The sequence below is a fragment of the Solea solea genome, chromosome 17 (genome assembly GCF_958295425.1).
Source record: "Solea solea chromosome 17, fSolSol10.1, whole genome shotgun sequence".
NCBI classification, from domain to species: domain Eukaryota; kingdom Metazoa; phylum Chordata; class Actinopteri; order Pleuronectiformes; family Soleidae; genus Solea; species Solea solea.
The window spans coordinates 21,305,382-21,318,315 of NC_081150.1; the positions used below are offsets into that span (position 1 = coordinate 21,305,382).

Here is a 12,934-nt window from a genome sequence, read left to right on the forward strand (position 1 = left end):
TTTTGACTTTATTTTATACAAAGCATTTATTCATTTTTAATTGATTTTACTTTCTGTATCTTTTAATTCCACTTTCAAACATTCACTTTTTGTTATTTTGATCTCAGTGTGTGTGAACCTGTGTGTTTCAGGCTGGTTCTCAGCAGCAGGGGGCGCTCACAGCGCAGGACGGCGGCTCAGTTAATGACAGACATGTTGATTTTTTAAGTCTTTATTTATTGATGGTTTCAACAAAGAATGACTGAGACGAGCTTTGACCTCGTCCACCACTGAAGCTGCTGTCTCTTCATGTCCTACAGAGGACACAGAGACACTGAGGAACCATGAAAGACACAGAACCCAGGATAAACCGGTTCAGTGAATGTGGTCCTGAAGGTGTGGAGGTGGATCAGTGAGTCAGAGGAGACGCTGTAGAAGGACAGAGTCCCAGCAAGACAGTCCACATACACTGATACCCTGTGAGAGACAGAGGACATGATGCGTGTTTCTGTCCTACAGTGAAGGACAGAGTTACCACGATCATCAGAGCAGAACAGACTCCAGGACTGATCATTATGTCCAAACAAACAGTCAGAACTGTCGCCTTTCCTCTTGATTCCTCTGTAACTCAGTGATATACAAACTCTTCCTCTCCACTCGACCTCCCAGTAACAGCGACCAGTCAGACCAGGTCTACACAGCAGCTGAGACCAGGACTCAAATCTGTCTGGATGATCAGGATACGACTGATCTTCTGTCACACGGGTCACTTTCCTGTTGTCGTCAGACAGTTTGAGGTTTCTGTTCATTGTGTTTGTGTCCAGTTCCAGTTCACATGAATCTGATGAAGACAACGAGACACAGCTGCAGTTTATTGATGATCAGCTGATATGTTGTTATTTCCTGTAAATCCATACTTACACTTCCTGAGACCAGGTTTTAACCACTGCTCTCCAGCATGGTCCATCCTGGAGGAAGAAACAGTCTGAATGAGTTTCTGTCCAACATGAGTCCAAACTGTTGTCTTAATGACGCACTCTGGTGGACACAATGATGAACTACAAGGACAGGTGTGTTTCAAAGAGAAGACGGTGGCTGTTTCTCAATACTCAAGTAAGCAAGTATGTACTTGCTTACTTGGGAAGTATATACTTGAGAAGTACGCTGGGAGTATATACTTGCCAAGTACGGGAGTACACAAGTATGTGGTTGTTTCTCAATACTCAAGTATGCAAGTATGTATGTATTGTTCTGCTGTAGTGCTGCAGTGCTGCAGCCTCATTAGCGCCACCTACGGTGTTGATAAATGAACATATGAAATACTTTTAACAAATGCAAATATATGTTGTTATTATTTTACATTTTAAATATTTAACTTCATTTATTAATTTATTTCTATTAAAATATACAATACAAATTAATGTGGAAAATAGATATATTACAGCATTGTAGAGTAGTATATATATATATGACTTGTACAAATATATACTACTCTACATATCTAAAATTTCCATAATGCAACAACTTGAAAAACAAGTTGGGTCCGGATATACCATACTGTCCCATGATCTTTAAATTGGACAATATCACCATTTAGTCAAACAAGAGACATCTATATTTCCTAACTAACCATATTCAAAACAGACCCTCAAGTTTCCTGTCCTATACAGGATGCCTATTGTAAAACGTATGGTCTGACTTGTCATGTGTCCCAGAGACCCTCTTGTCTCATGTTTACTTATTAATGTCAATCATCAATACATTGAAGTATTAAACTTTAGCTGTGTTAATGTGTTCTTCTTAGTTCATATACTTCAGTATTCTGGGATACATGGCCATCCCAAGTACGCTCAAGTCACCTCCGATGCATACCTGGTAAAACTGGGCGGAGAGAGAATACTTCCGGGTCCTCGCTGTTCGCTTACTTGAGAATTGGAACAGCACTTGAACAGTACCGGAGTACGCAAGTACGCACAAGTACGCACAAGTATGGATATTGAGAAACGGCCGGTGACTGCAGAACCAGAGACCACAGTTTCAGGAGGCTACGCATTTACTCAACAGCGCCACCACGTGGACAACACAGAAGACAACTTCTGTTTATACATTTGAAACCCACCACGAGTAAACCAGCAACAAGTTGGCCCAGCACAAACCAAGTAAACAAAGAAAATAGATAAAATAGAGGGATTTAATTTGTATTTTTTACAGTGTTTCAAATGGCAGTATTGTGGGTCTAAAAACCATAAACTTTGTATTTGAAGTACGGTTGTTTGATCCTCGTTCTCACAAGGTGTTTAAAAAGTGTCACTAATGTTTGGTTATACTCACTGACAGAGGAAAACATGATAACAGGACATCTTCAACCTGAACCTGCTGACAAGTTTGAAAACTGCTGATGAACATGAAGAGGAAGGAGGAGGAGGAAGAGGAGAATACCTGAGAGTGTCCAGTCTCGCGTGAGGACTCTTCAGTCCAGCACACAGCAGCTTCTCTCCTGAGTCTCCTGGATGATTGTAGCTCAGGTCCAGTTCTCTCAGATGGGAGGGGTTTGAGTTCAGAGCTGAGGTCAGAGAAGAACATCCTTCCTCTGAGACCAGACAACCTGACAGACTGGAGTTAAGAAGATATGATGAACTCAGTGATTCAGAAAAAACATCTTCATCAACAAGAACCTAAAGAAGCAAAGAGTCTGAGTCAGAGTTCTGACCTGAGAGTCTCCAGAGAACAGTGAGGACTCTTTAGTCCATCACACAGCAGCTTCACTCCTTGATCCTGCAAGTCGTTGTTACTCAGGTCCACGTGTCTCAGACGAGAGGACACAGAGCTGAGGACTGAGGACAGAGCTTCACAGCTTCTCTCTGAGAGGTTACAGCCACTCAGTCTGAGGTAGAAAATAGTGATGAACAAAAGGTTAAACATGTTTGTCTTGTGCTCTTTAGAATATGTCTTATTAATATTTATATACTGATCCACGTACAGAGCTTTGGTGGAGACTTTGACCACCGGCAGCAGCTTCAGAAGAGCCATCTCTGAAGCAGAGTATTTCTTCAGGTCAAACTCTTCCAGATCTTTTCCTGGTGACAGTAAGATGAAGACCAGAGCTGACCACTGAGCAGGAGACAGTGTCTTTGTGGCCAGGCGTCCTGATGTGAGGGACTCTTGGATCTCCTCCACAAGAGAACGATGGTTCAGTTCATTCAGACAGTGGAACAGGTTGATGCTTCTCTCTGCTGACAGATTCTCACTGATCTTCTTCTTGATGTAATAAACTGTTTCCTGATTGGTCTGTGAACCACTTCCTGTTTGTGTCAGTAGACCTCTTAAGAGCTTCTGATTGGTCTCCAGTGAAAGACCCAGGAGGAAGCGGAGGGACAAGTCCAGGTGTCCATTTGGACTCAGTAAGGCCTCTTCCACAGCACTCTGGTGCAGATGATTCAGTTCAGGTTTGTTTGTTTGTATGGACCGCTGGCTCGTTGTTGGTTCTTCTGACAAGAGATTTGTTCCAGAGTTGATGAAGGTCAGATGAACATGAAGAGCAGCTAGAAACTCCTGAACACTCAGATGGACAAAGCAGAAGACCTTGTCCTGGTACAGGCCTCTCTCCTCTTTAAAGATCTGAGTGAAGACTCCTGAGTAAACTGAAGCTGCTGTGATATCGATGCCACACTCTGTCAGGTCTGATTCATAGAAGATCAGGTTTCCTTTCTGCAGCTGCTCAAAAGCCAGTTTCCCCAGAGACTCAATCATCTTCCTGTTCTCTGGACTCCAGTGTGGATCAGTCTCAGCTCCTCCATCATATTTAACCTTCTTCACTTTGGACTGAACCACCAGGAAGTGGATGTACATCTCAGTCAGGGTCTTGGGCAGTTCTCCTCCATCTCTGGTTTTCAACATGTTCTCCAGAACTGTTGAAGTGATCCAGCAGAAGACTGGGATGTGGCACATGATGTGGAGGCTTCGTGATGTCTGGATGTGGGAGATGATCCTCCTGGCCTGCTCCTCATCTCTGAACCTCTTCCTGAAGTAGTCCTCCTTCTGTGGGTCCGTGAACCCTCTGACCTCTGTCACCATGTCCACACAGTCAGGAGGGATCTGATTGGCTGCTGCAGGTCGTGTGGTTATCCAGAGGCGAGCAGAGGGAAGCAGTTTCCCCCTGATGAGGTTTGTCAGCAGCACGTCCACTGAGGTGGACGCTGTGACGTCAGTCAGGATCTCAGTGTTGTGGAAGTCAAGAGGAAATCGACACTCGTCCAGACCATCAAAGATGAAGACCACCTTAAAGTCTTCAAACCTGCAGATTCCTGCTTCTTTGGTTTCAGTGAAGAAGTGATGGATGAGTTCCACCAAACTGAACTTCTTCTCTTTCAGCACATTCAGCTCTCTGAAGGTGAAGGGAAACATGAACTGTACGTCCTGGTTGCTTTTGTCTTCAGCCCAGTCCAGAGTGAACTTCTGTGTTAACACTGTTTTCCCAATGCCAGCCACGCCCTTTGTCATCACTCTTCTGATTGGTCCGCCTCTTCCAGCTGAGGCTTTAAAGATGTCTTCTTGTCTGATGGATGTTTCTGGTCTGTCTGATTTCCAGGAAGCTTTTTCAATCTGTCTGACCTCATGTTCTTCATTGACCTCTCCAGTCCCTCCCTCTGTGATGTAGAGCTCTGTGAAGATCTCATTCAGAAGGGTGGGGTTTCCTGCTTTAGCCACGCCCTCAAACAAACACTGTAACTTCTTCTTCAGGTTTGATTTGAGTTCACGTCGACAAGCTGGAGCTCTGATTTCTGACAGAACACAAGAAAATAAATCAGTGAGTGGATCATTGAGAAAATAAGATGTTCTTCCTTTCACGTTAAAAGTCCTCTTACTGTCAGCTAGCTTCTCCTGCTTCATCCTCCTTAAGAAGTCCCCTGTGATCTTCAGAAAGGCCTCTCTGCTGCTCCTCTGCTCCTCATCCTCCCTCTGACTCACTGAGACTTCTGTGTGATCTGTATCTAGAACCTTGTGGATCTTCTTCAGCTCGTTCTTCACAAAGCAGATGATGTTCTCCTCCAGCAGCTGGAACAGAACATGTGAAGTTTAACCTCAGATGATCATGACAGAGTGAAGTCCTGCAGGTCCACAGAGCAGCATCCAGACTGTCAGGACCAGGAGCCTCATGTATAAAAGAGTGCGCAGCTTTCATACTAAAAGACGGCGTACGCACAAAATGTATAAAGTACGTACGCAAAGAAAATCTCAGATTTATAAAACTGTGCGTACGCCAAGTCCTGCGCACCTTTTCTTTATACATCCCATCAAAGGTGAAACTGAGCGGAGATGAATGAGGAACACGCCACGCCCACCCACAAATGAATATACAAATGACTCTAAAATGCCTTCGTCCTGAAGAAAAAGGACAACTGCGGCAGCAAAGAAAGAGGGAAATAAAAGAAAAAGAAGGAAAGTGCACGATCAACTCGTCAATTTATGATGTATAAATCTGTAAAAATAGATTATTTTGGTCTTTTTTTTTTAGAATTAGTGATAAACACAAAGGAACTAAATGTCAGGGTCACAGCGACTGCTCTCATATTAATATTGATGCTTAAAAAACTGGCTGTGCATTGATAGTTGATCCTGTGCATGTTTTTTTCTGGTGTAACATGTATGTTTAGACATGACTGATCCATGTGAGCTGAATTTACAGATTATTTCTACAATCTATAAGTGTCACACGTCATCATCTACACACATTACGCACAACATAAGCAGACAGAGTTCACGGAGTTACTCCATGTAACCATTCATTACTGCCACTGATTGTGTTGTGGATGCTGCGCCTTTCTCTTGCGATGAAAGGCGCAGCGGTGGCGGAATAACTTTTTCATGTTATTTTGTTATCGTGTGGATTAAAATGGGATAAAGAAAATGTTCCACTCAACGTTCAATTCCCGTTTTCTTACAACAAATGAGTCTGTTACTTTATTTTGAGTTTAAAACATTATAGACTGACGTGTGTTCATGTGTTCATGTCAGCAGCTGTGTTTACATCACTGTGTTACATAAAGAAAATATCCATTTGTGTAATTTGCTCAAAGTAAATAAGTGAGTCTCCCTCTCTCTCACACACACACACACACACACACACACAGGTTTGTAGTGTGTGTGTTCGCTCACAGGATCAGTTTCGTCTTCAGTGTCCTCTCTGATGTTATCCACATATGTTCAAACGTACGTGGTGTATCAGTATTGTTTGTCACAGAAAATTCATGTTTGTCACTGTAGACACATTAATAATATTATTTTCAAACACTGTGATAAGTTTCAGAGCTTAATATTGCAGCGTCTCCACCTGACAAGAGTTTGCGGAGCTCTCGGCAAATTCTCACGGCAGCTCGAGAGTTTGCGCTGCGATGCGCAAACTTCCACGCCAAGTACATTTTTATACATGCCGTCTGTGCGTGAAAGCAAGCGTACGCCGTCTTTTTGTGCGTACGCACGGTTTATACATGAGGCCCCAGGACTCTGCTTCAGTATTAACAGTAGTGTCATGTTTGTACATTTACACACCTTAAATATGGAGTCCAGGTCTGCTCCATGCTGCTGGACAGACTGACCACTGAGAACCTCTGTCCTCTGCTGATCAACTCTGAGGAGAAAAGATTCAGTGTCATTTACTAAACAATCATTTGTTTCTACGAGGTTTTCAATGTGCTGCACCTACGATTCTTCTTCAGCCAAGTTCACATGACATGAGTTTGACAGGTTGAAGACAAAAGTCCCTGAAGGACAGTCTCTAGTGTTTGTTATGTGTGAAGTCTCAAAGACACAATCAGAGAGGCTTGTCCATGAGTCCCTGACCAATCACGGACTCTGACTAGATTTACTGCTGGAATTTTCAGAGACGAGGACAGGCTGAAGACGTTTAGTGGAGACAGAAAAACAACATTGGTCCACCAAAGAGAAGAAGAGTGTTTTTCTGGATTCAACATGTTTTGGACTAGACAGGCTCCCCCTGGTGGAGGATCATGTAAGTGTGTGTTACAATGTGTGAAATTCTTACATCAGTTCACCATGTTTTTGTCCATCCTTGAAGTCAATAAGACGATCTATAGACTGGTCACTCTTCATGGACACACAGCTGGGTCCAGGTCCAGGTCCAGCAGAGTCTGGTCTCTGTTGATGGATCCTCCTACAAACACATGATGTGTAAATAAAACACTGAGCTGTGACATGGAGACGAGTCACATGATCCATGAGATCCTCATCTCACCTCTGACCCTCATGTTCCTCACACAGAGTGGTTTTAGAGAGCTTCCTCTTCCTGATCTGATTCATAGCAGAGCGCCACCTGCTGGGAGAATAAAACTCGCTCATTACAAGTTCTGCTAACATGGGTGGACCACATTGACCTAATGTGGGCCAGTCAGCAAGAAGACTTTTTTTAACCACAGAATTGGCCGACATGACCCTCATTGGCTGACTGAACAATCGGCACAGCCCATTGGTTTATGCTAATAATGGACTGTCAGTCACTCAGTTACTGGTTCATTTCAAAGAACCGTTAAAAAGATTTGACTCGTTCGTGAACGTCACAGCTCGACTCACAACTCACTCAAGACGCTGTTTGCATCACACTTTACAGCCCTTCACTGCAGGTGAGTCCACTGGTTTAACAGAAGAGCCCGCCCTCTGGTGGTCAGGTAAGAAGCTGCCCAATAGATAGATACATATGTATGTTAAACATCTGGACTTTGAAGAGATGTCGTTAATTGTGACGATTGAGAATAAACGTTTAATTTAACTTTAGTTTCTTAAATCTTATCAAAATATGACCTCGTCCTCTGGATCCTTTTTTTTCACCTACAATGGCTGTAATCTGTTTTCACCGGAAACATAAAATTATCAGTCACTATCTGATCTTTCAGTCCAGCAGAACTTCTCTTTCACCAAAAGCACAAATGTCCTCTAAACCAGTGATTTCCAAACATTTTAGTCGCTGAACAACAGAATCAGTGACGTGAGATTCATGAGCTTCACAGTAAAAACATCACGTCGACAAAAAGTCACAACTTTTTCATTTTCAGTGCATTTCTTTTTCAATCCGTGTTTCTGCTGCACGTCACATGTACTTTTATGTGTTATCGTCTATGTGTTTTTTTATATTGTTTCTATGTGAAATAAACTAAACAGCTGATGGAGACAGAGTGAGTCAGAGGAGGCGGAGTTAAGTCATAAGAACATGATGGATCTGTAACAGGGAAGTGATTGTTTTGCAGTTAGCAGCACTAGCCAAGTTAGCTGAGAGAGGATCCACTTTTCAGACAAAGGTCAAAGTAAAAGAAAACGAGTTCATATCTTAGGAATTATTGAACAGGAAATTCCACTTTTCACTGTAGCTGTCACTTTTACTCCATGATTGATTCTTTAGCTGTGACAAAGGAACACGACTCTCTCTACAAAAACAAACACAGTGAACTTGTAGAAAAGTCTTTTGTTACAACCAGGTGACGTTTGAGCTCCAAACAACATCTGGTCGTTAACAAGAGTTTGTGTTTATAGATGTTACATTTAAATATGTTTGATGTCAAACCATCACTCAGTGAATTAAGACCATACAGAAGTTCAGCTCGTGGGTTCTGAGCATCCACGTGATTCCAGTGTGTAATATCACATGTCAACCAGCAGATGTCAGCATTTATACTGTGTCAGCAGAGCTGCTTCAAAAGGGTTGGGCCTTCTTCACGTTCAGAGGAACCAGGACATGTTCACATCCCATAATAAGACAAGTTTGCAGTATTACACCAGACATTTAAGCCTCTCTAAGTCACTACAGGGTCAATTCATTCTGTGTAAAAACCTCAGTCACTGAACAAGAGTCAGTGACGTGAGATTCATGAGCTTCACAGTAAAAACATCACGTCCACTCAAAGTCACGTGTGATGAGATGAGTTTAGTTTCGTTACCTTGTGAAAGCAGGAAATGATCGTCATGAAGCTGCTGAACGTCTGTGAAGTGATTCTGCTGCTGAACAGGAAACAAACCACAGACCAAAGTTTTCTCAAGTCTCATCTGAAGGAAATGTGATGAATGTGATCAAATCCAAGACAGTCTGGCTGCAGACCTGCTCTGTCAGGACCCTTCGTTGCAGTCCTGCACTGTGAGATCTCCTGCGCTGTCAGGACCGGAAGTTGATTCGAAGCCTTTCAAAATAAAAGCGAGCATACCGGAAGCACGTATTCAAAATGAAAGCGAAAGCATGTATTTTCCCATGTGAAGTTGAGTAAAAGTCAAGTGACAACAACTTTGCAGTTGGCTAAACAGCTAAACAGTCTTTATTCACTAGAACATTATGTTGTACTATATATATTGCCCTGTAAAGTTATATTAATTTGAAAGAATTGGGTTTTGGACTTTTGGGTAGTTTTTAGCGTTGTTATCGTGTCGATAGTGCTCACTTAAATGTGCCATTTTCCTACTCAAAGACCAAGAAAACTGAGTTATATCATATAGTTTTTATATAATTATGTTTTATTACGACATTATTTGTCTCTTACAGATGCATATTTCAATCTTAAGTACCGGCACTACGCCCAAAGTTGAACGCTGCACGTCATGCTGCAAGCAATTTCACTGCCCCCTGTGCCTAAAAATGAAACCAACAAAATTGTCCAAGCTGCAGAGCCACTTAGAGGCACATAGGAAAGGTGGCATTTTATTTAAAGGTAAGCATAATGTATTTGTCTGTGTGTTTGTACTCATAAGTATGAGCCAACGCTACTAACGTCCGACAGGTTGTGGTTTGGCTGGTAAAAGGGGAAAAGGAAAATGAGGGGAATGTAAGTTGCAGTGAAGAACACCTCACCTCACAGTTTTAGTCACTTTCAAAAATGAAAAGTTTAGAATCAGATTCTCTGCTCTGCAAGTCAAAATGTATGTGAGTTATGTGAGCCAAATCAATAGCAGAAAATGAAAAGTTAAGTGAAAAGTTGAACACTTAAGAACGTTGCTGATGTGTGTCAGAAAGAGAGTATAAACAGTATTTATAGTGTGTACTTACTTATTTGTCATTGGTCCCTAACTAAGACGTTTTTTTTGCATGGTTTCATGGATCCAAATGAGGAGGACAAAGAATTGATTCTGGAGCCTTTAAGTTTTTGTTTTACCACATCGAAGATATGTGGCTCTTCTGTGAAGAGATGATGGACAAAAGAGGGTACTTGGTGTACTGTGAATACAAAGAGCAGGAATTTTAAGAAAAAAACAAAGAAAATCGACCATTTGATTGGTATGTTTTCTTTGTGTGAGCTATAACACTAAAAACACTTATCATTAAAATCATCAAAAAATAAAAAATAAAATAAAAAGACATTTGAAAGTTAGTTTTGTGTCTACTGTTTTCTCTTGTAACAGAGGTTATTGGTTATCTGGCTCATGTAACTAGGTATTCAGTAATTCCCTTTGAATACACAAAGCTAAGTTCATTTAAAATCATCAACCCTCACACCCTCCATTGGCAAATCCATGTAGTCCGACAGCACAAGGTAAGAACATAGCACAAACAATATTAAGCAATTCTTAAATGAATTATGAGGTGTTACAATTGCAAACACACATAAGATATGCCTATATAAAAAAAATGAGTAAATGAATATGTAAATGTCTCCAACAGTGCAGGGGGCTACATTTTCAATGATAAATAATGGTATAGAAGCAAAGAACAGTCAGCAATAGGTTGGAGTGTAGGTGCATTATGCCATCACACATTAAGGTACCTGCTGCTGAAACATGTTTTGTCAAACTGAAAAAAAAACCAGTATGATGAATTGATGTATTGTATGATGAAAATATGTATTCTGTGGGTAATGGGGGCGGGACTAGATAAGCTTTTGCTTCTCCTGCTTTCCCTTTCGGTTATGTGTATTGTGTGAACTACACTAAGATGATGTGTGATGATGATTGATCTGAATGACATGACCGAAATAAACATATAAATAAATAAAGGTGTATTTACAGAGATTTATTATTTCAAAATGAATTTGGAGTGCAGATTAACTAACAGCTGTCCTTTTTACAAATAAAATTAAATTAAATTAAAATACTGGCATAAAATAATGCATGTCTTGAGTAGGCTCATAGTGTTTTAAGGGGATCATAATAGCTGTACATCTAGTTTGCACTGATTATCTGTAGAATAACCCTAGAAATGGTCATAACGTTTTGTATTTTCTTTTTTTTCATATATAATATTTTGTTTGTTTTTTATCTTGACATTTTCCTGTGTTTTTTCACCTTATCCAGTTGAACTGGGAACGAAGAATACATGCTTCCGGTATGCTCGCTTTTATTTTGAAAGGCTACGAATCAACTTCCGGTCCTGACAGTGCAGGAGACTTCACAGTGCAGGTCTGCAAAGAAGGGTCCTGACAGTGCAGGTCTGCAGCCAGACCCCTCTCAATAACTGCTCTGATCTGAACTTTACTCTTATCGACTCGACTCAGTTTAGTATCAGCCATGTTGTTTTCCATTAAAAAATGGCGCTGCCCGAGCAGCTGCTGCTTACAACGGCTCTCCCTTCTTTCTTACTTTTTCTCATTTTTTCTGGCGTGTTTCACGCTTTTTCCTTAAAATTGTTGAATCCTGCTGTCACCACGCGCACAATGAGACCACTTTTATTACTTTCGCATTTTGTTTAATGCTCTTCTCGGCACTTTTGGGAACTCCGTCGGCAGACACGCTCAGTGGATCCATTGTTTACACCAGGGATCAGCTGTTGGTGTTGCGCAACACCGCTCTCTCTCTCAACGCGGAATGGACGATTCCAACGGTTTTAAAGAGGAAGAGACGGGGCTGCAGAGCAGGTCGGAGGAAACAGGAGAGGAAACGTAGGTTCCGTCCTTTTATTCCATCCATCATCATGGGAAACGTCCACTCCCTCGTGAACAAAACGGACGAGCTCGCGGCACTGACCCGGCACCAGAGGGACTTCAGGGAGAGCAGCCTGCTGTGCTTCACGGAGACCTGGCTGACGGAGATGACACTGGACTCTGTCGTTTCCCTGGAGGGGTTTAAGATGGTACTTGCGGACTGGAATGTGGCTGGGAAGAGGAGAGGCGGAGGAGTGGCGGTGTTTATTAACGAGAGATGGTGCAACCCCGCGCACGTCTCCATCAAAGAACAAGTTTGCACAAAGGACATTGAGTTTGTTGCGGTGGGCATCCGCCCGTATTACATCCCGAGGGAGTTCTCGCATGTGATTGTGTACACAGTCTACATCCCTACCTCAGCCGATGCAGCCGCAGCGTGTGAGAGACTGCACAGCTCAGTGTCGGCACTGCAAACGGAACACCCAAACTCTCTCCTGCTCATAAATGGTGATTTCAACCATGCCTCGCTTTCCCCCTTTTTCCCCACATTCACACAGTACGTGAAGTGCCACACCCGGGAGAACAAGACGCTGGACCTCTTATATGCAAATATAAAGGGTGCGTACACCTCCGCCCCTCTCCCTCCACTCGGCCGCTCTGATCACAACCTGAGGAGGCAGCCCACACAGAAAAAAACTGTAATGATGTGGAATGAAGAAGCCAAAGAGAGGTTGAGAGACTGCTTCGAGACAACAATGTGGGAGACTTTCTCTGATGGTGATAACATCGACGGCTTCAATGACTGTTTCACAGATTACATAAAATTCTGTGAGGAGAACGTGGCACCAACCCGCAGGGTGCGGTGCTTTGCCAACACCAAGCCATGGGTGACCCCTCAACTTCAAGTCCTGCTGAACAAGAAGAAGAGGGTGTTTGCTTCAGGCAGCAGAGAGGAGCTGAAAGAAGTCCAGCGGGAGCTCAAGCAGGCGATCAGGAAGGCTAAGGAAACTGGAGGAGCAGATGGGGCAGAGCAGGACAAGGGATGTGTGGAGAGGTGTGGATGACGCCGTCATCTACCTGCAGCCCCGGGCGCTGACTCACCTGGAGGT

At 42.6% G+C, this 12,934-nt stretch overlaps 1 protein-coding gene across 1 annotated transcript; it reads right to left on the minus strand.

The window, feature by feature from the left end:
- Window positions 1-195: 195 nt before the first annotated feature.
- LOC131443771 (NLR family CARD domain-containing protein 3-like) lies at window positions 196-5,028 on the minus strand (the record flags this gene model as incomplete). Its single annotated transcript, XM_058613715.1, has 5 exons — window positions 196-820; window positions 901-947; window positions 2,419-2,592; window positions 2,690-2,863; window positions 2,960-5,028. Coding segments are annotated over 5 exons (2,991 nt in total), but the record flags the coding sequence as incomplete, so codon positions are not given.
- Window positions 5,029-12,934: the final 7,906 nt, after the last annotated feature.